Raw genomic sequence first — 27340 nt, 5'->3', positions numbered from 1 at the left:
TTTGTGTTCTTGCTTCTACTCTGTTCAATGATTCTATGGACTTCTATGGAGTATTGGGCAAGGTCATGGGGTCTAGCAGCAATGGGGCATCCATTGGTGAAGAAAGATTTACTGATCTTGACTTTGCCGAGGATATTGGGATCTTAGTGGAGTCAATAGACGCTCTGATCTTGGCTCTCGAGAGACTGAGTGAGAAGTCTCAGTGTCTAGAATTGCGGGAGTCCTGAATAAAGACCAAGATCCAGGCCTTAAATGACTTCTTAGGCACTGCCATCAGTAGTGTGTCGGTCTGCAGGGAGAAAGTTAATCTTGTCAAGAGAATTTTTCTTACCTTGGCAGCGACAATCATGTCTCTGATTTTCAGGGCCCACTGGGGGGCCAGGCATGTTGTCACAGGGGCACTGCCCCCCCCCCCCAGAACCACCCCTGGGCATGCCGAAATTATTGAGACATAGCTCAGTATCAGCATTTAATTGGCAATTAAAAAGAAAAGCAGAGAAGGAAGACCCTTAAACCATTAAGTCCCTATTTCAAGCCTATTTCCAAGTATCTTAGCCCCGACGCCAATCTTCCTTAAAAAAAAACAAGATAAACCCAAAGTAAATTTGACTTAGCCCTTGATCTTTTCAATAGCAAGAAACATCCATCAATCCATTTTCCAAACCACTTATCCTACTGGGTCGCGGGGGGTCTGGAGCCTAACCCGGACGCAATGGGCACGAGGCAGGGAACAACCCAGGATGGGGGGCCAGCCCATTGCAGGGCACACTCACATACTATTCACTCACACATGCACTCCTATGGACAATTTAGCAAGTCCTATTAGCCTCAGCATGTTTTTTTTTTGGACTGTGAAGGGAAACCAGAGTACCCGGAGGAAACCCCACGACGACATGGTGAGAACATGCAAACTCCACACGCATGTAACCCAGGCGGAGACTCGAACCCGGGTCCCAGAGGTATGAGGCAACAGTGCTAACCACTGCACCACCATGCCGCCCCTCGCAAGAAAACACATTATTAATGTTGTCATTGCATAGTTTATCCACCAGAGAGCACACTGAAACACCCCTGTGGGCAACATGTGTGTGGAATGCCACAAGTCACAATAATATGTTGCCCAAACCAAGCAGAGTTGATCAGAGTAGCCCACAATGGAGATCATCTGTGTTCATGGCAAGTTGATAATTGTTCTGTGAAATACATACTTACATAATAATAATATTCCCATCAGTTCTCCTCAGCCTAAATAAGCCTAACAACATTAATGTCAGTCAAACATGCTTTTGCTGCAGTCACATGAAAGATGGTTGTCAGGTTTCGGGTGTGCGGTCAAGCAAAAAGTGGGGAAGGACCAGGCGGGCAAGCAGGCAGGCAGGGAATTCAGGGTTTATTAAGGATAGGAACGGAGAAAGGAACAGGACATCCACTAACATTAACTAACATCAATGACGGACGAAAGGCAAGGCAAGACGTGGACTCAAATAGACAAGACTGGGCAAAAATAATAGGACACAGCTGGACAAGATCGGGGAAGCACATGTGGATAATCAGGGGGCGTGGCACACACGAGGATCGGACGAGTCGGGCATGACAGAACCCCCCCCCCCAAAGGCACGCACTCTGGGCGCGCCTCAGAGGAGGCGACGGACGAGACGAGGGAAACGGGACCTGGAAAAGAAGAACAGAACCATTAATGCGGAACAGGGAACAGAACGGACAGACAAAACTGGCATAGGGGCAAAAGCCACGACAGCACCTGACACAGGATGGGGAACGCAGATCAGGAAAGGAGACACTGAGGGAAAAGGTGGGACGAAAGGGCCAGGAGTGAACGAAGGGAACACAGGGGGACAAGGAGCAGAGATAGGCGTAGCAAAGGGACGAGGAACAAACATAGGAGGGACAAAGATGGGACGTTAGGAAGTTGGAGGGGGCACCAGGGGAGGTGATGAGGGAGCCGGAGGGGACACCGGCAAAGGCAAGGAGGGAGGGGAAGCCGCAGAAGGCGACGGTAAAGCCACAGCTGGCCCAGGCGACGTCCACCAACGCGCTGGAGTGGGGGGACCTGCAGGCGACAGCCGGACTGGAGCCCCAGGACCCACAGGCGCCCCCCGAGCCCCAGCCAAGGCGAGCAAGGGCGAACCAGGGGGCAGGGCGGGTGGGACCCCAGCCCTACGTCTATGCCCTTTCCCCTCATGAGACACAGACATGTGGGCCATCGGCCGGGGTCAAGCTAGCCGGGCCGAGGGAAGGGAGGTCACCAAGAATGCCCCCAAGGGATCCCATTCCAGCTCCTCCGCCTCCAAGGAGGGAGGAGCGGTGGTTGGATTGTCTGGGACCTCCTCGTGGACTGGAGCTGGAGGGACAGGAGCTGGAGGGGTTACAGTCACAAGTGCAGATGGAGCCGCGGGCGGACGCAGAGGAGCCTGCAGCAGCTGCAGGCGGTGGAGGCTGAGGGGCCTCGGGTGTCCCTGCCTGCCTGCTTGCCCACCTGATCCTTCCTGCCCGCCTGCCCGTCCGCTTACCCGAAACCTGACAGAATGACGGACCCAACAAAGAGAAGATTACCTCGGTCTCGTCGATCAGGTGCTGTACTGGATCGCCCAGCCCGACATCCAGGAAGATCCCTGGGCATGGGACCTCACAATCCAGAGCCGGGACATCCTGGAGGGGATGTCCCTTGAGGAGAAAATCTCCAGTGGCTTCGGGGCAGGATCACGGAAAGGCGGAACCGCCTGGACCCGCCGCGGAGGGAGGTGACCGATCTGCTGTCTCTGCTGGCTGGCGCACGTCGGAGAAGGAGGAAGAAGCGGAGAGAGCGACAACCGGAAGAAGAATTGACGATCTTCCTGGGGGCCTGCACTCTCTCCACAGCGTCGATCCCGGCTGAATATTTCCTGGTTCGGAAACCGGTGAGGCTCGCCCCTGACGTTGCAGCCACCGCTGAGCAGCCACCTCCACTGGCTGCATACCACTACCAGGTGGCGTGACTGGTGAATAATGGGGCTAGACCCCTTTGGGACACTATTCCTCGGATCCCCAGGGCTTTTAAAGGGGCAGCGCATGCGTTCACGACCCCAACCCTAGCGGCACTGGCCGACGCATCTGATCTGCCTGTCCTGTCCGTGGCTGACCAGCCTGCCCCAGAGATCCCCGATCCAGTTTCGTAGAGGCCCGCCACGACATCCCTGGCTGGGACATATTTCACCCTCCTGGGTCTCTTCTGGAGGGTGATGGAGGACCAGATGGCAGGCGAGGCTCCAGAGGTTGCCCAATTAATAATGCAGCTCCAGGAGGCCTTCGCAGCGTTTTCTCCAGCATTGTCGTCGTACGAGCTGGAGGAGATTGCCGCATCCTTGGGGAGGCTGCTACAGTTGAGGAAAGAGCAGTCCCCCTCAACAGAACCCCCCAAGGTTCCTGTGGCGCCCCCTGCTGGTCCCGATTCGGCAGCTGCTGCACCGCCCGAGCTGGAGGTCCCGGCTACGCCCGCTGTACCGGCTGCATCGCCCGAGCTGGAGGTCCCGGCTACGCCCGAGGCTCTGCCTCCGCCCGAGGTGCTGCCTGCAGCTACGCCTCGAGTTGGAGTAGATGCGTTGCCAGCTGGCCAGCTGGGAGCAAGAGCACAACTGAGGTGGTAGGCCGCGGCACCAGAAGCAGCACTGCTCGGCTGTCAGTGGGTGTGTCACGCTTTGGAGGCTCAGTTGACCCAGAAGTGCTGCAAGCCTGAGGAGGATGAATAGTGACAGTGGGAGGAGCTGGAGGAGGGGAGGCATGTTCTAGAGGTCTAGGTGGCCCAGACATGCCAGGAGCTGAAGATACGCGAGGGGCAACTGCAGGATGAACTGGAGGAGCAGTGACGTGGTCTGCTGGCCCAAGTGGATAACTAGCACTGCAAGCTGGAGGAGCATCACCACCATTACTAGTGGGACCTTGACCAGTTGCGCTACCCAATATGCAGAGCAGGAGGGGCAGCAGGGCCCCTCTAAGCCGTGTAAGGAAGGACTCGGAATGCCAGCACCCGGCAGCAGCTCAATGCCCCCCCAGCAGCCCAGCATCTGCCAGCCTCCTGGTCTCCTCCGCAAGCTTGAAAGCTGAAGGACAGCACTCTGTGTGCAACCTTGTGTGTGCCCTGAGACCTGCCTGCTTTCCTGTTATGTGTGGTTCGGAGTCTTGTGTTTGGTCCTTTTAAGAATTACTTTAAAGAGGTGCTTCACGTGAAACTGACTCACCTTGTCTTTCACTACCGCCACAATACCTGTCTGCCAAGTGCCACAGTATATACAAATATATTACCATTAGATTAAAGGGTAAATTAAACTAAATGCTAAATAAAAACTGCTTCAATTAAAATGACTGAAAAAGCAGTTTCAACAGAAGTAGCGTGTCCTCACAATCTGAAGTCAAAGTGTATGTAAAAGTTTACTATGCAGAGATCCTATGGATTTCATAGCTCCCCAGAGCTCTGGTGCAGCCATGTAGGTGGCAGAAGGAAAGGAAGCAGAAGTAGGGGAAGAATGTTGGCATTTACAGCAAGCGGCAAGCCAGCCCATACAGAAGAGCCCTATCTTGCTCTAACCAATTCCTGAGGCCTCATTTATCAAACTTAAAATTTACTGTGAAGAAATACATACACAGGAAAAGAAAAAAAAATAGTATGCAGAAAAAGACTTGGATTTATCAAACCTGGCTTATGGACATGTTGTTAATGTGCATTTGTGGAAAACCTGAGATCTTGCCCAGTTGCTGCCCAAAAATAACCATAAATGGTCAAAGCAAATGAACTACATGCTCATATAATCTACAAATCATGCCTTTTAGGTGATAATGTCAGATGATCACGACTGTAAATTAGAAAGCGAAAAGAGGAATTTTGAACAGTATGATTAGTGGCGCGACAAAGTATATTTGGGGAACTAAGTACATTTATCGTAAACAAGGTCATGCATTAACGTGCATTTTTAAATTATTTATCACATGTGTATTGTATTACTGTTTCTAGTACTTCTGCACTATTTTGCACTTTTGGATCAGCATTTCTTTGAGTACAGTACTTATATTTTATGCAATGATGATAAAGTTGAATCTAAAAAAGATTCATGAATGATAAATCCCATCATCTCTACAATATAGACTATTACCCAGAATTTATGTTAAAAAAGTGCTCTGATCTGAAGATAGAGAGGATGGGATGATTTGCTGTGCCGAGGGCCAATGTAAGAGTGTAACTATCTGGGACAAACCCACATCTTTGCCTCCAAGCTTTGATATGTGTGTGCCGGAGCAGTCGGGATATATTGATGTGGTACATAAAACTCAAAATGAGTCATATCAATGTCATGATGGCATTACAGACGACTTACCCATTAATAGAATTAAATGGCTTTTGATTAACAAAACTAGCTTAATTAATGCTCATTTCAAATTTCCGCTTCTACTGTTGCATGATTTGTTAAACTTTATTTTTAAGACTCCTGATCACAATGCACCGATTGCCCTGATTCCATTAGGAAAACTGCTTTGCTGCAAATGTAGGCTTGTTTTTACATTTGCCTGTTCATCCACAGCATAGAGAAGCATAAATTTAATGGAAATGGCAAAGTGCAAAGACATTTAAAGAAGTGTCAACAGTAAAAATAAAAGTGAAAATAGTCTTGTTGGTCTTGTTCCCTTCTAATATTTGCAATAACAAGAACACCATTATACCATATTATATTCGGACACCTAATACATTTTTAGTACAATTAATGGCAAATACAGACATTTTCAGTTCATGGGAAGAACTGACACTAATGCCTATTCAATAATGTGTTTGTTTGTAATAGTCTATTTAGTTAATTTCTATGGCACTTGAAACAAAATTTATAAATAAACACAATGGTAAAATGTAAATGAGTGGACAACTAGACTGGTTGGTAAAGATTTTACAAGAAAATATTTTGGACTGGGGATACCCATGAAGTAGCATGGTGGTATGCTGAACCAATGCCATTTGTAAAGAATGTAAATAGCTGCGTGTAGTTCGCCATTATTGTCTTGCTATTGTTTTGTACCATAACATCATGTGTAGTGGTAACATTATGTGGTTTATGTAAATGAGGTGTGCATGTGGCCACCGTGTAGCATATGAGTAGTTGGGACAACCAGCACGGTGGGCAGAGTGTAAGTTGTGAATACGACTGGCGTACATACAGTAAAAGCTATTTTTGAGCTTTCCCACACTTCTGTGTCCAGCTCATAATTTCTGTGCATTATGTCTGGTACCTGTGGTACACTAGTGTCAAAACTGGGGATGCAAGTGAAAGAGTTCAGGAAAGAAAATTGAAGAGCTTCTGGCAATCTGCCGCCAAGGGGGTACAGCAAACCTCAGGAGACCCACAGAAACTGAGAGCTCCTGCTTCCTGGGGATACTGGACACCGCTAGCACCACCCCACCTGCCCAGCTGACAGTGCTGTAACCAGGGGTAGCATGACGCGAGGAAGCAGCTGATTGCAGCAAAGAACCCCCTAAAGCTGCCCCACTAAGCCTGAACAGGATCCTTGGAACCCTACCCTGTCCAGGACCATCTAGTGAGGCGGTTCAACAGCCGGTTCCCCAAAGAAACGGCAATATAGCTGGAAAAGCAGGCACTTTAAACTTTCCTAAGCCTCTCTCCTGAGGAACTGGGTGACAGTGGAGCCCATACCACTGTGCTAGAGTGGCGACCTGGCCGGAGACAGAGCATGGAGAAGATGAGGGAGCAGCTCGGGGTCCGGCACTGGCACACCTTCAAAAGTTTGGGGCATTCATGGCCAAGCTGGAGGACTATGCATGGTGGGACTGCCTTTACTTCCCTCTGTCAGTGCTGGATGAGCTGCCCCAAAAGACTTTTGAGTGCTTTCCCTGCAACAGCATGTGTGCCTGCTGAAGCCAGCCATGCCGGGGACAGCCAGGTTTCTGCAACCTGCAGGGCACAGGTGTGAGGTAAACTGTGCCAGTGGCTGGGGAGCATGCAGAGCCACACCAGCCCTCTCCATCCTCAGAATGACGGGCCGGTTGAGCAGCTTCATCGTACCTTATCCACACAACTAAGCAATCCTCACCTACCAGCACCAGCACAATTGGGATGCACACCTTCCCCTGGTCCTATGGACTTGTCACGCAGAATTGGGGGCGAACACCAGCTGTATCCCCACCACCATCATGTTTGGCCATGAGCTGCGGACCCCAGTAGAGCTTGTGTTCAGCTCATCACCTGAGCCAGAGCTGTTAGTGATACCGGGACTGGATTACCTAGACCGATGCCAAATGTAAACAATGTATATAGCTGTATGTAGTGAATCGTGTTGTCATTGTGTTATACCATAATGTCATGTGTGGTGTTAATGTTATGTGTTGTAAATAAGGTCACACTGAGGAAATGATACCTTAGCTTCAGTGTTAAAAGCAGCTTCCACCACACACTAAGACACTGTTCACATGAAATATATCATAGAAGAAAAAGCGAACCAGAGAGAAAATGAATCTAGTGAAATATATTCTTGTTGGGCTGCTCTTAATCACTGGATATCATGCCATGGGTAAGAGAAAATAATTTTATCAATGTGGAAATATTTAGAATGTTATATATGTTTAAAATCACAAGACATTCATTAAGGATGTTGTTACTAAGGACATATTCTTAACAATGCCTTAAGCCAATATTCTTAACAATTTTTTTGAAGAGACAACAGTTAACAGATTTGTTCTACAAAATACCAATACTACAAAAGCAAGTCATCTGCACAAATATCTGTAGGAAACTTTTATGATTATGCACCATATCTACAATGTATTGATGTTTAAAAAGACTCGTGTTTATTCAGCAATTTTCCATGTGTGGTTTAATTCAGTGATGTACGGATGCCTGTAAAACAATCCTTGGCCAAAACTGATGTTACCAAATGACATCAATGAGCAGGTTGAGAGTTTGTCTCTTAAATTATGAGCCACAGCTGCTCCTATAGGCATGGCTCTGATGTTAAGAGACAACATGGTTGCTTTAAACTGTCTTACAATTTTTCTTGACTGCTTCGCAGGATTTCCCAAATGCAATTAACATTTGCAAAACAAGGAGTGTAATTCCCAATTGCGTTAGCCACCACATACAAAAGTTAATCAAGCTTTGAAAATGATTTAAAAATATACTCCATAAATTGCAGTGCTATGCCATTGTGTTTTCGGTTCCCATGGTGCATGATTTGGTTGTCAGGTAGTGCCATGATGCTCTTCTTGTGTTATGCAGAACTGTGCGACTTTTTTATTCACTATTGTACTGCGTCTTGAGATCTGAAAAAGTTACATGTGCATGCAAATGCTTTATCTGGCCAATGAACTTTGCATAGTGTAATGCAGAGCTTGTAATAATGAAACTGGAGTCTTTGACATGAATAAGTGTCAGTTTATTAAAGAAACATGATCATGTCTGTTATTGTTACGATTGTTGTGTCGGGGTCCCCCCCCCCCCCCCCCCCTTTTTTTTAAAAAAAAATTGCTGTACTAGGACGGGTAAGTTCGGAGCGGCTACACTCTTTACACTGTACCTTTAATTTAATGTATAACAAAGTTGTCCTCCGAAGAGGGGGGGGTGGTGGTGGGCAATAAAAAAAAATATATTAAAAAAAAGAAACATGATCAGTCAGTGGGAATGAGCCCAGGAGCAGACTGTACTTACACTGACATTTTGACAATGTAAACATTTTTACTGTTGTGAGTAAAATGATACTGATTGTACTTTTCATTTTGCACTGACTAGTTCATCAGTGGAATTATTTGCTTTTCAGACATGAGTTGAAACTTTTGCGTATGTTACAGGCCTTTGCAGCTAAACCATAGTGCTTTGCTGTCTGCATGAACTGCTTTGAGAAATGCTCTTGAGAATGTTAAGTATGTTTCATGAACTGTGCCAAAGTGAGCGAGAAAAACTGTAAAAGAGGTTAATTAATTAGGTACTTTAATTATAACATTACATCCATCCATCCATTATCCAAACTGCTTATCCGACTGAGTCGCAGGAGCCTATTCCGAAAGCAATGGGCACGAGGCAGGGAACAAACCAGGATGGGGGGGCCAGCCCATCACAGTGACATTACATATACTTATTTAAATAATAGAGCAATAAATATCAAGAATGGAAAATATGAAAATCAGGAAGTGACTTGGGTTTATACTGATTTATAACAAATAGAACATAGGTTTGAACCTATATCTGTTTTAGTCTCATTCAGGAGTCTTTAATTAGGTAATTAAACAATAGACTGTCTAATGTTTATTAATATCTTACACTGATGAACATTTCCTGTCTGCTTTTCTCAGTTCTGGGTTTTGTTCTGTATAAATAAGAAGTAAATAAAAGAATAGCCTTCAGTTTTAAGGAAGTATATGACTCACTCAGGGAGCAGGTTTTATGCTGTTTGTAGTCTTGATTCATGTCATCTTCTGCTTAAAGCTTCAGTACCCAACAAACAATTATGCAGTAAATTCTTTAAACAAATTCAAATCCAGTTCATGTCAAAACCAGAATCAGCTGCCAGTCACTTTTCCCTTTGTGTGTCTCTGCTGCTAATCTTTGTAGGAATAATGGGGATTTTTTTATCATGAGGAATACAAAGTGAATATCATTTCTTTTTGCTTCCATTTTCTCCTCCAGGTGTCAGTGTAGGGCTCACTGCTGTCAACTCCAGAGTGGGAGATGATGTTACTCTGCCATGTAACAATGTCATTCATTCTAACTGCTCCTCAACTACGTGGCTTTATGCACAGAGCATACATCAGGAATTAGTACAACTGGTTAATAATTCACACAGAAATGAGAAAATTACAATGGGGTCTGACTGCTCTCTGCACATTCATAAAGTCAGCACTGAGGATGCTGGGTCCTACACCTGTAGGCAGATTATCCATGGAACGCAACGTGGAGCTGATGCTGTAGTTTACCTGTCTCTACTCACAGGTATAAACTTCATTGTTAGATATAATTTTATTAATGTTCTTAAGATGTATTTGAAATAATTAATGCATGCTGATTCATTAAAAGTATAATTATTTGAGAAGAAATCCATGAACTCTTGGTAAAAATATACAAGAGAAAATATTCTTCAAGGTTTGATCTAATTACCAGCTCTTCCATGTGCATAAAGTCTGTTTATATTTCAGCCACTTAAAACCCCTTTGTTGTTGAAATGTTAACATGTAAAACATTTTGATTTACCGGCTGTACATGTGTTCTCATCATATTCTTATGCACCTGTCATTTCTCTTTCTTCTTTCTCAGTTGTTCCACTAAACGATCTGATGCCCGGCAGCAACATGACGCTACAGTGTCTCCTGTACACCTATGGTGGTCCTGGGCAGTGTAATAAACAGCCATTTAACAGTCTGACCCTGAGGTGGGTGAATGACACAGGCACTGATCTGCAGGGAGATCCCAGATACCAGATACACGCGTCCTCCTGCGACTCCACTCTGACAACTGAACTTCAGTGGACAGACAACAACAGGAAGTGGAAATGTCAGCTGGCTGATAAGGGGGAAGTGAAAGTCTCACAGAGCTACAGCAGCACATTCCCTGGTAAGAAATATTACACTGAAAATAATATTCAGTAAGGTAGTGCAGAAATGATTAATATAAACTTGAGAATTTAATTTTACCCATCCATCTTCTAACTATTTACCATGGTCAGGGCAGCAGGGAGGGCTGGAGTCTATCCAAGGCAACATATTTAGAGTACAAGGCTGAGGACACCCAGGACAGGATGGCAGTCCACAATATGGGCACAGACACAATATGGGCAATCAGAACAATATGTTTAGAGACAGAAGTTAATGCAATTGCACGTATGAGACTGCATGAGGAAACCCCTGTGGCAGGGGGAGAACATGTAAAGCTCCACACACATACAGCAGAGGTGTGATTCGAACCCCAAACCTTGGACATTAGAAGTAGCACTGCTAGTTACTGAGTAACAGGCTGAAAGTCGATAAAATAAATATTTAATAAATATTTATAGATCATGATCACTAGCATAATTGCATTTTTATTCTACTGGATTCTGCTTTTGTTTATAAAGTACAGGGTAATGTTTGTATTATTGTAACAGTTTCTGCTTCTTCTACAAGTCACAGACAGAAGCCCGACTACAGCAGGTACCGTGTTTTTACTTTTATTACCAGCTGCACTTGTAGTTACAGCTCAGGAAAAATTTAAGAGACCACAGCAAAATTTTCAGTTTCACTTATTTCTCAATTCATACTGTAGATATGTGCCTGTGTGAAATACATTATTTTGCAAACTCCAGCTTGGCTCTATCCTGTTTCTCATTAATGATGGGCTTCTTCCTTGCTTTATGGGACTTCAGTCCTGCTTCTAGGAGCCTAGCAGTGCACCTCATACCTGCACTCAATGTTTCCCATTCCTTTTGAAGGTCACTTGATGTCATCCTATAATTCATGAGAAACTGTCAGATAAGTTGATGGTCAACCTGGCTGCTTTCTGGTCACTGCCAGTGTCTCCTGCTTCACCTTGTTCTTGTGTCCTGCTGTCTTAGAAACTTTGAGCATGGAAGCAGCCTGCCTCGCAGTGTAGCCTTCTGACAGCAGAACCAGATTAAACCAGGATTTAAAAATGCACATTTTTTAAAAATGTAGAGTGGTCTCTTGATTTTTTTCCAGACCTATATATACACACACATTTAGTCTGAAGAATATAATCAGTCATCAGTGACAAAATATACAATGACAGGCTATATATATACAGCACTACACCAAATTTTACACTGTTACTATCTGTCAGCTGAATGTACCCTTTTCACTCTCTCAGTATCTCTAATCTTCTCCTGGCAGGTATGGTGCTTGGAGTTGCTCTTTTGGAGCTGTGTGCATGGCTGTTGTTGTCATGGTGATAATCAGGAGAAAACCAGGTGAGACACAGTACAGCTGACTAGAGTAAACCTCTCATAAAGTAGTAGTATGTAATGTACAGTAATTACTTAGAACAATTATTAATTCAGGAACATATTAATATGATTATGAAAAAAGCAAGACAATTTGAACTGCACCTTCTTCCCCACTTGGTACAGTGGTGCTTGAAAGTTAGTGAATGCTACAGAATTTTCCATGTTCCTGCATAAATATGACTCATTAATTATAATGGAAAATGTCAGGACATCTGCCAGTGGACTACATCTCAAGAGAAATGAGGTAATGCAGCAGACAACGACCCAAAGCACACAAGTCATTCTACCAAAGGTTGAAGAAGAATAAGATAAAGGTTTTGGAATGGCTAAGTCAAAGTCATGACCGCAACCCAATAGAAATGTTGTGGCAGGACCTGAAGCACACCATTAATTTGAGAAAACCCAGCAACATCCCTGAGTTGATGCAATTTTGGGCTAAAATTCCCCAAGCCATTGGGCAGGACTGATGAAGATCTACTGAAAATGTTTTGTTGCACACAAAACATTGAAAGAAAGGCTCATATACTTCTGTTCTGTTCATATACTCACATGTTTATGACACTGGATCATTTTCCTCAATAAATGAATTGTCATGCCCGGCTCGTCCGCTCCTCGTGTGTGCCACGCCCCCTGATTACCCACGTGTGCTTCCCTGACCGTCTCCAGCTTTGTCCGCTTCCTTTGATTAGTCTTTGTGTATTTAAGTCCTGGTCTGACCTGTTCCCCTTGTCCGTCATTGTGCATCTTGTGTGGTTTGTTCCTGCCTGATGTTCCTTCGTCCTTCTTCCCTGATTAAGCCCCGATCTCGACCTGTCTGCCTGCTCCTTGCACGCCTGCCCGCACGAACGCCGCTTACCTCCGCCGTGATCGTGACATGAATGACCAACTATGACATTTTTTTCTTATTTGTTCAATTGTTTATTCGAATGTTTAACAGTGCCGTGATTTGTTTTACACTTAATTGCTATTTTTATACTTGTATTGTTCTTGTCTTCGTGTTTATATGTGATTGTGCAGTCGCAATGTGAGCAGATTCCTCCGGGATTAATAAAGTCATCTGATTATGATTATGATTCTGACTTGGACAGTCCACGATCAAAGTAAAATCTGATGCATTCGTCCATGTGGATAATACTAAACCTCGAGATCATGGGAAAGTGACAGGGGTTATGTCGAGATCACAAGAGAAAAATAAGTAGTGATCTCGAGAAAACAACTTTGGTTATGTCGTGATCTCAAAGTAATGAAAAGAAAAAAAAAAGTTTATTCATGTCCTCTACAGACTTCTAAAGTAATATTCAGTTTACAGATTTCGCTTTGGATTGTTTATGAAATCTGATTGTATCATTTATAAGGTAACAGACTCCTGATTCTGTGCTCTATGCTGTGATTGGCCTCATAAAATCCAAGCTAGAAGAAAGAGACAAACCAGTGATAGGGTGAATAAGTGTTTGTTGTTATGGTGTGTAGGTGTTTATAATGTTTGTGTATTGCCCCCGTGGTTTAGGTCACATGTCATCAAATTTCAAGTTAAACTACGATCCATGGATCCACTTCACATGTTCATGCATCTCTGCCTGGATGTTCATGGGTTCAGTCGAGGTGGATTATTTCTGCTGCGACTCTTCAAAAGACAGTTTTCACCACACTGCAGCCAGTGCGCTCTCAGATATAACATTCTTTTGGATTTTCGTTGTATGAAATCTGCTAGTTTTCTGTACATTTTTGCTTGATCCCTTCCTTGGTTTTGTTTTACCTGGGATCCATTTATAGATTAGAGATTTTGTTTGTTACTTTAGCTGTCATTTTTTATTCGGGCTGTAGGATATGGGTGCCATTGTTTCTTTTACTCTTTTTAATATTTGTTTTTGGGTCAGTTAGGGAGTTAATATAGTGGATTGTTTTTGAGTTGTTCTTTTTTTGGTGGAGTAGGTACCTGTAGAGGTGTTTTGTTTGTTGCTTTGGCAATATCCACGTCTGAGCCAATTGTCCGTCACCAGTCACTATTATTAAATAAATCCCATTGAAAGCACATTTCTTGTAATAAGTTTAATCTTTCCCAGCTCTTCCAAACTATACACTATTCGTCTGTTATGATGTACCCCTAGACCGTATCGTAGCACCAGAAATCAACAGCTTAACTGAGTACACCTCTATCAGGACAGACAACTTATTCCGGCATTGAAAGGACCTGCTATATCATTTTATTCAAGTTACAGTATTACCAATACATTTTAATATCTTGTATATGATTGTATTTACACTCACAGCTCACCTCAACCTAAGTGGAAACAGCCTCAGCCCATATGACATCATCATCTTGGTCAAGAACAGTCCAATGCTCTTAAATGTCACAGTCCGTCCTAAACCCATTGGTTTAAAAATAAGATGCAGTGAAAAATTTTGGGGGTTGGTGGTGGGTCCTGTAGCCTAGACGGCGCTCAGCACCTGCTCTGGATCATGGTACCACAACAGCACAATAACAAAACCACTTCCCTATGTCATTAAGATTATATACAGCCCGTGATCCTTGTGGATACCCCAAATCTCGGTGTGCACTCCAAACCTACCAAAGTACAAACTCTTCATTTCACAGCCAACGATAATAATGATCCACTGAAAACAACGGATCCGATAATAATCCTGTAGCATTCGTACCTGTTCTGTACACATTAGGAAAACTGGAGTGAGAATTGTGGGTTTGGTCTGTGGTGCGTGTGTGTAATTGTTTTGGCGAGCAGGGATAAGTAAAAGGGGAAACTGCGAAAGTCACTCTCGTGTCCAGTTGTATTTATTCGGGTAAACGGCATAACAGTACCATTCCTACACGTGGGGGGAGCAACTTGATAAACACACTTATATGGACTAGAATAGCAATCCACCCTCATTACAGACAACTTGGGCTGTCCCCAACTCAAACAAATGTAACAGGACCTTGGATTTAGACCCCTACCGATAAATCAGTATCCCCAGTGAAGGTTCTAGAGCATTTCAACTGGGGGGGGGGGGGGGGGGGGGGGGCAGACTGAGGCAAGTTGTTCTATTAGGGATTGCATTAGGATGAACTTGCAGATGAATATGTTGCCTAGAATTAATCATTATATTCCTATTACTGTCATACATATGAGGTGATTGAGGCATTGATTGATTCTGATCGTATATGGACTGATCAAATACGTTCTCCATGATTCACCTGTAGTATTAAGGATAAAACCACATAAGCATGTTTTTTTCCCTCTCTGATCACTTATATAACTTGTTTTTCACAAATGACTGGTTTCAGATTATTCTTATCTTATGTGAAAGAAGCCTTACTGTCATGCCCGGCCCGTCCGCTCCTCGTGTGTGCCACGCCCCCCTGATTATCCACGTGTGCTTCCCCAATCGTACCCAGCTGCACCCTGTTATTTTGCCTGGTCTCGTTCTATATCAGTCCACATCTTGCCCTGGTGTTTTTCCGTCATTGATGTTAGTTTATGTCAGTACTAGTGTTCTGTTCTGTCCTGCCCCGCAATAAATCCCCATTTTCCCCCGACTTTCGCCTGCCTGCCTGATCCTTCCCTGCCTCCTTCCTGCCAGCCTGCCCGTCCGCACCCGTGATCCTCACACTTACCATGTTTCCCCGGATTTAGAGGGGCTTACTGGAGACAGGGAAAGGTGCTGCTCAATATGTTTTGTACGCCACTGGTCAGTGTATGAGACACCTGCCTTATCTTCATGGGGAGGGAAAGCACTGCTCAAGGACACTCCTTTAATTATTTTAGGTACTGCATCTAATTAGTCAGTGTGTGTAAAACGTTTACCCCCATCCTTAGGAGGAGGGGATACATTGATTATAGAAACGTCCCAATTGAAACTGCAGGCGACATTGCTCGGACAAAATTGGAAACTTGAGAACGCGTTGCCTGGGGTGGGGGGTATGAGCCTGGCCAGCTCGTCCCCTGCCCACATGTAATGCCCAAAATTTAGTATAAAGGAAGGGGGAGATCTCAGTGCTGGTTGGAGCTCAGCTGTGGTATAGGGCGCGCATCGCCCGGCACTTTCTTGGGACTTACGTGTTGGTCTCCTGCCAGGACTGAAAAGGGCTCCCCAGTCTGAGTGAGGGTAGGTGATGATGGCACGTCTGAGTGTGAATAGCTTTGCTGTGTCAATGTGTTGATTCAATCAATTATCACAATAACAATAATATCAATTTGCACTTTCTATGTATGCATGTTTCATTGTCACCCTTTTTATATATACACCTATACTGTAATCTCATGTATTTTCAGTTTTATTCTTGTTAATGACATATGTATATAACTATATTTATTAGATATCACTTGTGATATGGGATTATTTTGCATTGTCTTTGATCCAATGTCTTGGTATTGATTTTAATGCAAGGTTATTTTGTATTGCTTGTAATAAATAGTTTTTAGAAGCGAACCTAAGTGTGCCTGTTTGTTCCTTCAAGAGCCATATATTCCCCTCACATCATCTTAAAACAGGGATGCAGATGCATTTGGCCTTAATGTTCTCCACAAATTACGGCATTGGCCCAAATATAAGACGACCCCGATTATAAGATGACCCCCTACTTCTTAGCAACTAATTTAGAAAAGTTTAGTTTTTGGAATTCCAAATCTTTACCTTTATAAAAAAAAAATCATTTATGCATTGAGGAGAAAGGTTGAACGATGTTCAGGGGTTCCCTAAGGATAGGGAAAAGTTAGGATGATCCCAAGGGCCCCTGAGTGACAGGGGGCCAAGAAATATTTGGAAAATAACTGGAATGGTCTGGGCTGGTGGGCCCAATATGATATGATTCATGAGAAATCTCCAGCAATGCCCCTGACCATATTAATAAATGATAAGGCAGCTCTTTTAAAATGTCTTTTAAAGCAGCAGCCCAGCCTGGGAAGCCAACAATTAACACGACACCAAGGGATACACGCTAAACACACGCTTTTCCAGACTTGCCGTCTAGCGTGACACCCATACTTTTTGACTTTCAAGCACACAAGTAACCTTACGGAAAATTGGAATCATTATGGTAAGCCGAAACACTTATAAAATATTTTTGCCGTCATCTATTCCCATTTTTGTCCATAGCACAAATATAAGAGGACACAACTTTTTCAGACCTATTTTGAGGAAAAAATATCCCCATCCTATATTTGGGTCAACATGGTACTTACACTAGGATTGCCAGCATTACGAAGCAGTAAGAGCCAGTAAGAATTAGGAATTAAGGACATCAAGTAAGCCTTATGAAAGACAATTTAGCTTGCCATTAGCTTGCCAACATTCATGTCAACCAGACAGATTTTGCTGCAGTCAAGTGAAGGATAATACAATTAAACTTCAAACTTAGGTTTAATGTAGAGTGGTAGTTGAGTAGTGTAGGTTAAGCTGTTTACAGACTTGATTTTAGGTTAATGTATGAAACATGTAGGCAAATCAATTTGGGTAAAATACTCATCGATTAAAAAAAAATTGTTTCAATTATAATGAGTGAAAAACAGCTTCAACAAAAGAAAAAAAAATAGTATGCAGAAAAAGACTTGGATTTATCAAACCTGGCTTATGGACATGTTGGAACTATCTTGTTAATGTGCATTTGTGCCCAAGCTTGAGATCTTGCCCAGTTGCTGCCCACAAATAACCAAAATGGTTGATGCAAATGAACTACCTGCTCATATAATGTACAAATCATGCCTCTCCTGTTACAAAGTCAGATGATAATGACTGTAAATTAGAAACCAAAAAGAGGAATAGCCCTTAGACGACCTAGGAGAGGACCGCCACCTCTTCCCATGACAGCCGCCACTGTGTGCCCACCCATAGCATAACAAGTTGCAGGGCTGGGTCACATCACTCAGCAACCCCTACCCCCTGCAGTTCTCTGCATGCCTGCGTGGCCACCCCACGCACCATCTCACCTGTCCCAGAGCTAAGCTCACCTTCCCTGGTGTCCCTCCGCTCGCAATACTTGCACTCGTGTGCACTGCATGGGCGTCGAGACAGTGCGTCAGCATTGCCATTCTGGTCCCCTGCACGGTGGATCACCATGAACTCATAGCTCTGAAGTTCTTCCAACCAACGAGCCACCTGCCCTTCTGGCTCTTTGAAGGACATCAGCCACTGCAGGGAGGCATGATCAGAGCGCAGGGTGAAGTGCCGACCACTCAGGTAACATATGAAATTCCTGATGGCAGAGACTGCAGCCAACAGTTCCCGGTGGGCAACATGGTACCTCCGCTCTGCTTTGCTCAGTGCCTTGCTATAAAAGGCCACCACCCGCTCCCCATCTGGCCACCTCTGGGACAGAACCGCCCCCACCCCCTCCCACTCGCATCGGTGTCTAATACAAAAGGCAAGTCGGGGTCAGGGGGTGCCAGGATGGGTGAGATAGTCAGGGCTTCCTGTAGAGCTCGAAAAGCTGCCTGGCAATCCTCTGAGCAGACAAAATGACGGTCCTTTTGCAGAAGCTTGTACAAGGGGACTGCAATGCAGGAAAACCCCTCATACAAACTTCCTATAGTAGGAAGCTAAGCCTAAAAAGCTTTTCAGGCCTCTGTGATCTGCAGGTGTGGGCCACTCGCGAATGGCACGCATCTTCTCTTCTACAGTGCCCACCCCCTCACAGCCTATCCTGTGCTCCAGAAAGGTCAGTTCCCTGCTCAGGAGCTTGCACTTGTCGGGGGGTGTAGCTTCAGCCCTGCTGCCCTGATCCTCTCCAGCACCTGTAACACCTTCCTGTAATCAACGCAGAAGCGCCACTCACCCCCCTTCTTAGGGACCATGACCACTGGAGATGCCCAGGGGCTCTAAGAAGGCTCTATTATGCCAGAATGTAACATCTTTACTAGATCCTGCTCTGCAACTTCCTGTCGGCCCAACGGAAGACGGCATGGACGCTGCCGTATGGGTGCAGCGTCCCCTGAGTCAATACTGTGTTGTACAAGGGAAGTCTGCCCCAACTCGCCGTCATCGCAGGCAAAACAGTCCTGAAATTCCAGCAACAACTGCCACAGTTGTTCCTGCTGCTGCTCATCCAGATCGCTGCCACTCCTGTGCCGGATCTCCTGCAGAGCCACCTTTTTCCTATCCTCTCTGTCCAGCAAAGCATCTGGTCTGCCCTGTCCCCCCAGTAGTGGGGGCCTGCAGCATCCCACCTACTGCGACCCCGCACCGTTTCCCGCCGATTTAGCTTGTGCTGGGTAAGATCTGACTAAGTGGCTTGGCTGTCCACATCCCCAGCAAAGATGGACCGGTGCCTGCTGGTGCCTGGCTGGAGGCAAAGTTAGCCCCCATATCATCTCGGTGATCTCCTCCACCCAGGCAGGCTTCTGCACTACCCCTCTGCAATTTCCGGCTGCCCTAACTGCAGGTGACGAGTCAGCACACTGGAGCACTGGAGTATGCACTGCACAAAGAAATCACCAACATCATCACTGAATGACTATTGCCCCATAGCACTCACACCCATCATGATGAAGTGCTTTGAAAGGTTAGTCAAAAATCACATCACATCCAGACTGCCTGCTACATTTGATCAACTTCAATTTGCATACTGCCCAAATCACTCCACTGATGATGCCAGAACAACTGCACTCCATCTGACTTTGGCCCATCTGGAAAATAAAAACAGTCATGTGAGGATGCTTTTTATTGACTTCAGCTCTGCCTTCCCATACTGTCATCCCACAACACCTGGTAAAGAAACTGGAGCCGCTAGGTATCAACACCCCTATGTGTAACTGGTTACTAGACTTCCTCACAGACAGACCCCAGACAGTATGTCTTGGAAAAAACACCTCTGAGACCCACCATCATGAACACTGGGGTTCCCCAGGGCTGTGTATTAAGCTCCCTACTATTTGCCTTGTTGACCCACGACTGCTGTGCAAATTGCAACTCGAATCACATCATAAAATTCGCAGATGACACGACAGTAGTGGGACTCATCAGTAATGACGACTCCTCCGCATACAGAGAGGAAGTTAACCAAGTCATTGCCTGGTGTGGAAAAAAACAACCTGGCACGGAATGTCAGTAACACCAAAGAGACCCTCGACTTCAGAAGAAAGCACATGTCACACCGGCCACTTACAATCCATGGCAACAGTGTGGAGTCAGTGAGAAGCACCAAGTCTCTGGGAGGGCACATCATGGACGACCTGACATAGACCACAAATACCACTTCTCTTGTGAAGAGGGCACAACAGCGAAAAGAGCAAACCTCCCCTCTATTGTCCTCACAACTTTCTACAGAGGCACTATTGAAAGCATACTGACCAGCAGCATCACAGTCTGGTACCGTAGCTGCACTGCCGCTGTACAGAAGACACTTCAGAGAGTAGCGAGGACGGCGAAGAAAATCATTGGGATCTCTCTCCCATCTGTTCAAGAACTACACTACTCATGTTGCCAAAACAGATCCACTAAGATCATAACGCACCCGGCACATGGGCTGGCCCCCCGTCCTGGGTTGTTCCCTGCCTCGTGTCCATTGCTTCCGGAATAGGCTCCGGACCCCCCGCGATCCGTCGTATGAGATTGGCCTGTTCCTCTGCAGTCAATGGTCCCTGGTTGCTGACTAACTATTCTGCTAATTCTGTTGGCTTGAAAGGAGAGGCATGCAGTACTAAAATCCTGAGCTGTTGTATAAGGGTGTAAGAAAGGGTAGTAAAACAGACCATCAATGGAATCCTACCACTGTGAAAGGTTGTGTGAAATTTTTAAATGCATTTTAAATGTTATTTTAAACATGACCTACTTAAAGAATGTCAACATTTCAACTAGGAAAACCATCCCGATCCCCACCTACATACACAGCTTCACTGAGGAAATGATACCTTAGCTTCAGTGTTAAAAGCAGCTTCCACCACACACTAAGACACTGTTCACATGAAATATATCATAGAAGAAAAAGCGAACCAGAGAGAAAATGAATCTAGTGAAATATATTCTTGTTGGGCTGCTCTTAATCACTGGATATCATGCCATGGGTAAGAGAAAATAATTTTATCAATGTGGAAATATTTAGAATGTTATAATGTTTAAAATCACAAGACATTCATTAAGGATGTTGTTACTAAGGACATATTCTTAACAACGCCATATTTTATGAACGGCTGATTTTTTTGAAGAGACAACAGTTAACAGATTTGTTCTACAAAATACCAATACTACAAAAGCATGTCATCTGCACAAATATCTGTAGGAAATGTTTATGATTATGCACCATATCTACAGTGTATTGATGTTTAAAAAGACTCGTGTTTATTCAGCAATTATCCATGTGTGGTTTAATTCAGTGATGTACAGATGCCTGTAAAACAATCCTTGGCCAAAACTGATGTTACCAAATAACATCAATGAGCAGGTTGAGAGTTTGTCTCTTAAATTATGAGCCACAGCTGCTCCTATAGGCATGGCTCTGATGTTAAGAGACAACATGGTTGCTTTAAACTGTCTTACAATTTTTCTTGACTGCTTCGCAGGATTTCCCAAATGCAATTAACATTTGCGAAACAAGGAGTGTAATTCCCAATTGCGTTAGCCACCACATACAAAAGTTAATCAAGCTTTGAAAATGATTTAAAAATATACTCCATAAATTGCAGTGCTATGCCATTGTGTTTTCGGTTCCCATGGTGCATGATTTGGTTGTCAGGTAGTGCCATGATGCTCTTCTTGTGTTATGCAGAACTGTGCGACTTTTTTATTCACTATTGTACTGCGTCTTGAGATCTGAAAAAGTTACATGTGCATGCAAATGCTTTATCTGGCCAATGAACTTTGCATAGTGTAATGCAGAGCTTGTAATAATGAAACTGGAGTCTTTGACATGAATAAGTGTCAGTTTATTAAAGAAACATGATCATGTCTGTTATTGTTACGATTGTTGTGTCGGGGTCCCCCCCCCCCCCCCCCCCCCCCCTTTTTTTTTTTTTTAAATTGCTGTACTAGGACGGGTAAGTTCGTAGCGGCCACACTCTTTACACTGTACCTTTAATTTAATGTATAACAAAGTTGTGGGGGGGTGGTGGTGGGCAATAAAAAAAAATATACTAAAAAAAAGAAACATGATCAGTCAGTGGGAATGAGCCCAGGAGCAGACTGTACTTACACTGACATTTTGACAATATAAACATTTTTACTGTTGTGAGTAAAATGATACTGATTGTACTTTTCATTTTGCACTGACTAGTTCATCAGTGGAATTATTTGCTTTTCAGACATGAGTTGAAACTTTTGCGTATGTTACAGGCCTTTGCAGCTAAACCATAGTGCTTTGCTGTCTGCATGAACTGCTTTGAGAAATGCTCTTGAGAATGTTAAGTATGTTTCATGAACTGTGCCAAAGTGAGCGAGAAAAACTGTAAAAGAGGTTAATTAATTAGGTACTTTAATTATAACATTACATCCATCCATCCATTATCCAAACTGCTTATCCGACTGAGTCGCAGGAGCCTATTCCGAAAGCAATGGGCACGAGGCAGGGAACAAACCAGGATGGGGGGGCCAGCCCATCACAGTGACATTACATATACTTATTTAAATAATAGAGCAATAAATATCAAGAATGGAAAATATGAAAATCAGGAAGTGACTTGGGTTTATACTGATTTATAACAAATAGAACATAGGTTTGAACCTATATCTGTTTTAGTCTCATTCAGGAGTCTTTAATTAGGTAATTAAACAATAGACTGTCTAATGTTTATTAATATCTTACACTGATGAACATTTCCTGTCTGCTTTTCTCAGTTCTGGGTTTTGTTCTGTATAAATAAGAAGTAAATAAAAGAATAGCCTTCAGTTTTAAGGAAGTATATGACTCACTCAGGGAGCAGGTTTTATGCTGTTTGTAGTCTTGATTCATGTCATCTTCTGCTTAAAGCTTCAGTACCCAACAAACAATTATGCAGTAAATTCTTTAAACAAATTCAAATCCAGTTCATGTCAAAACCAGAATCAGCTGCCAGTCACTTTTCCCTTTGTGTGTCTCTGCTGCTTATCTTTGTAGGAATAATGGGGATTTTTTTATCATGAGGAATACAAAGTGAATATCATTTCTTTTTGCTTCCATTTTCTCCTCCAGGTGTCAGTGTAGGGCTCACTGCTGTCAACTCCAGAGTGGGAGATGATGTTACTCTGCCATGTAACAATGTCATTCATTCTAACTGCTCCTCAACTACGTGGCTTTATGCGCAGAGCATACATCAGGAATTAGTACAACTGGTTAATAATTCACACAGAAATGAGAAAATTACAATGGGGTCTGACTGCTCTCTGCACATTCATAAAGTTAGCACTGCGGATGCTGGGTCCTACACCTGTAGGCAGATTATCCATGGAACGCAACGTGGAGCTGATGCTGTAGTTTACCTGTCTCTACTCACAGGTATAAACTTCATTGTTAGATATAATTTTATTAATGTTCTTAAGATGTATTTGAAATAATTAATGCATGCTGATTCATTAAAAGTATAATTATTTGAGAAGTAATCCATGAACTCTTGGTAAAAATATACAAGAGAAAATATTCTTCAAGGTTTGATCTAATTACCAGCTCTTCCATGTGCATAAAGTCTGTTTATATTTCAGCCACTTAAAACCCCTTTGTTGTTGAAATGTTAACATGTACAACATTTTGATTTACCGGCTGTACATGTGTTCTCATCATATTCTTATGCACCTGTCATTTCTCTTGCTTTTTTCTCAGTTGTTCCACTAAACGATCTGATGCCCGGCAGCAACATGACTCTACGGTGTCTCCTGTACACCTATGGTGGTCCTGGGCAGTGTAATAAACAGCCATTTAACAGTCTGACCTTGAGGTGGGTAAATGACACAGGCACTGATCTGCAGGGAGATCCCAGATACCAGATACACGCGTCCTCCTGCGACTCCACTCTGACAACTGAACTTCAGTGGACAGACAACAACAGGAAGTGGAAATGTCAGCTGGCTGATAAGGGGGAAGTGAAAGTCTCACAGAGCTACAGCAGCACATTCCCTGGTAAGAAATATTACACTGAAAATGATATTCATAAAGGTAGTGTGGAAATGAAGTATTAATATGAACCTGAGAATTTAATTTCACCAGTTCATCTTCTAACCATTTACCATGGTCAGGGTAGCTGGAGTCTATCCAAGGCAGCATAGAGTACAAGGCTGGGGACACCCAGGACAGGAAGGCTGTCCATCACGGGGCACAGACACAATATAAGCAGTTTATAGACAGAAGTTACCCTAACTGCACATATGAGACAACATGAGGGAACGCCACTGCCATGGGGAGCTGTGGAAGTCAAAAATTTCAGACGGCCGTAAACATGGGCATCGTAGTGGAGAGAAAAGTGGGACTGTCTTACCAGGGCCCCAAGTCAAGGGAGGGCCCTTGAGAAGTCTGGAATTTAATTTTTCTTTCAATATTACTATCATAAATAAAGGTCACCATGAATGTTGCTAACTAATGTAAATTGAATGTTTTGGTTGAATAAATCGGTTGAGTGATGGATTGAATTTTGTACCCCACATACTCTGCCTCATGCCCATTGCTTCCGGGACAGGCTCCGGACCCCCCGCGACCCAGTAGGATAAGCGGTTTGGAAAATGGACGGATGGATGGATCCTACATACTGTATATAGTGTCTGAGGACAGACCACCCCTCACCCCTTGCAAAAACACAAAATGGTTTAGTGTGCCATCAGCGAGCTTTTTAACTAGACGCATTTTACTTATCGTTCCGTTCTTTTGGCTATAGCGCACATTGTAGCCTTGCCGTTGACAATGCCCATGTCCAAGAAAGTGAAATCAGGCTGTCAGGAAAGAAAAGAAAGGCAGGTACAAGAGAAAAAGCAAAATGAGGGAAGTCACCTTTTCCAAGAAAGGTGAGCACAAATGTGAAAACAGCCTATATGAAATTAAATCTCATGGGTATAAACTGCCTGAATACCTCCGCGATTGTCAGTGCTAAAAACCGCATGACGATTGATAGAACGTCTAATACACTTTAAGTGATGCCTTGGTTACATCTGTAATTTGAGGTAAAGCCCAAATAACTTGTTGTTTGCATACCACGCCATTGTAATAGTACTAATTTTAAAAATAAATGAATATTTATTAGTTATTATATGTCATAACATACTAACAGGCTAATATTTGCTTAATAAGCTCAGTGTCATAGGTTCATATAGATCAGGGCAGGGCACACACACACACATACACACATATAGTTGTGCTCAAAAGTTTACATACCCTGGCAGAATTTGTGATGTTTTGGCCATTTTTCAGAGAATATGAATGATAACACAATAACCTCTCTGTCACTCGTGGTTAGTGGTTGGGTGAAGCCATTTATTATCAAACAATTGTGTTTGCCTTTTTTACATCATAATGACAACAGAAAATATCCAAATTTCTGAAATGATTCAAGCTGTACTGCAAGACAGTGGCATGCCATTAGAGGACTGTAGAGGAGAAGGTTATGCTAATGGAGCCAACATGTCAGGGAAACTGAAAGGCATGCAAGCTCATGCATGCATCCCATTCCCTATTTGATGGGTGTACATGCAGCTGAAACGTGTCAGGAGGTCGCAACATTTTTTGGTAGTGTTAATCACCTCTACAATTTCTTCAGTGTTAGTCCAGAGCGATGGGCAATCTTGAAGAAAGAAACTGGATGCTCTCTTCATCGTCTGTCTGACACTCGATGGGGTGCACGGATTGTTGCTGTACGAGTTGTGGCAACACATTTACCCTCTATTCTGGTGGCACTAGGAGGTGTATTAGACACATGCAACCTTACGAGAGAAGCCAAGTCTGAGGCAAATGGTCTTCGATGCAGTTGTTCTACTCACTGTGTGGGTAAAGGTACTACAGTGCATTGAAAACCGAAACCTTATACTTCGGGCAGGAGATATTTCTTTGGATATTCAGGCTGCGAACATCAAGGCTCTACAGGAGGAAAGACGGGCTATTCCTGATGAATGGGACTCTCTTCTCACTGAAGCCTCTTTAGTAGCCCAAGCCATGGAGAACCCTGCTCAATTTCAGAGGCAAGAGAAGCGGAAAGGGAAAAGGAAATGTATGCCTGATGAGAGGAGGAGTCAAGAAGATGAGACTGAGTGTAATGCAGAAATGACATTCCAAAACAGTGTGTTTTTTTTGTTGCAATTGATAACATCATTAGTGATTTGAGTGCAAGATTCCAGACCACAGCCACCATATGCGAATACTCTGCACCTATTCTGAGGTTGGCGGATATGCCAGGAGAACAAATCAAGGCAACATGCCGGGCTCTGAGATGAACTTGCCCAATAGATCTCACAGTTGAATTTGAGATACTCCTAAACACACCATAAAATGCCACATTTCCTCATAACCTATCACCTCATCAGCTCCTTAATGCCATATAAAAGTAGCAGCTACAGAGCATTTTTGGAGAAATCTGCATTGTATTGAGGATTTTCTGCACCTTACCTGTCACTGTTGCTGGAAGTGAGTGGGTTTTCACCAAGATGAAACTGGTTAAAAACTACTTGAGATCAACAATGAGCCAGAATAGATTAAACAGCCTTGCCCTTCTCTCCATTGAAAGTCAAATGGCAAGAAAATTGGACTTTAAAGACCTCATCAGTGATTTTGCCCCCAAGAAAACCCGTCAAAGGGCATTTACTGGGGTATAAACTTCAGTGTCTATCACTTTTGGAAATCTTATCTTTAAATGTAAAATGACTGGTGAGTCAAGGGAGACTGCTTGTGTGTAGGGCCCATAATTTGTACTGGAGGACCATTTAATTTTGTGCTACGCCTCTGACTATAAATACAATGCATATACCTTAAGGTAGGAGACCTTACTGGTCGGTCACGAGCGACGTGTTGGGCACCCCTGGTCTATATGAACCTGCAACCCCAGGTTGATCAGAAGGATAGTGCAGATGATAGAAAAAGAGCCAATGAAACCATCTAAAACCATTCAAGCTGAGCTCCAAGGTCAAGGTGCGTCACCTTCTGATCACACCATCCATCGCATTTTGAAAAATAATGGGCTCCATGGAAGAACCCAGGAGGGCTTCACTATTGACGGAAAAACATTCAAAAAATGGATGTTGACGAGCCCCAAAGTTTCCGGGAGAGAATGACAGAATGTCCTTTGGACTGATGAGACAAAACTGGAGCTTTTTGGCCAGTCACATCAGCTCTGTGTTTACAGAAGGAAACATGAAGCTTTAAAAGAAAAGAACACAAACCTACTGTGACACATGGAGGGGGCTCGGTTTCGTTTTGGGGCTGCTTTGGTGCATCTGGCACGAGGAGCCTTGAGCACAATGACGTCTCAAGACTACCAAGGCATCCTGGAGTGAA

The 27340-nt window shown here is 43.9% G+C and overlaps 1 protein-coding gene across 12 annotated transcripts in view; it reads left to right on the top strand.

Annotated features, from left to right (window-relative positions):
* Positions 1–7323: 7323 nt before the first annotated feature.
* The window catches only part of LOC125715055 (uncharacterized), a 28438-nt gene continuing 8421 nt past the window's right edge, over positions 7324–27340 (top strand). For 2 of the 12 annotated variants that reach the window (XM_048986273.1, XM_048986268.1), the window contains exons 1-3: positions 20821–20969; positions 23069–23371; positions 23693–23989. In XM_048986273.1, coding sequence (XP_048842230.1) covers positions 20909–20969; positions 23069–23371; positions 23693–23989 — 661 coding nt within the window. In that variant the 5' untranslated portion in view covers positions 20821–20908. Of the gene's footprint in view, positions 7561–9668; positions 9972–10292; positions 10590–11118; positions 11165–11860; positions 13041–13480; positions 14008–20820; positions 20970–23068; positions 23372–23692; positions 23990–27340 lie in introns of those variants that run through there. The other 10 variants (XM_048986267.1, XM_048986275.1, XM_048986279.1 and 7 more) reach the window with 10 other exon arrangements.

This window comes from Brienomyrus brachyistius, chromosome 19 (assembly GCF_023856365.1).
Source record: "Brienomyrus brachyistius isolate T26 chromosome 19, BBRACH_0.4, whole genome shotgun sequence".
Taxonomy (NCBI): Eukaryota; Metazoa; Chordata; class Actinopteri; order Osteoglossiformes; family Mormyridae; genus Brienomyrus; species Brienomyrus brachyistius.
Note: the sequence above shows the minus strand (reverse complement) of the source record. Positions and strands in the feature narration are given on the sequence as shown.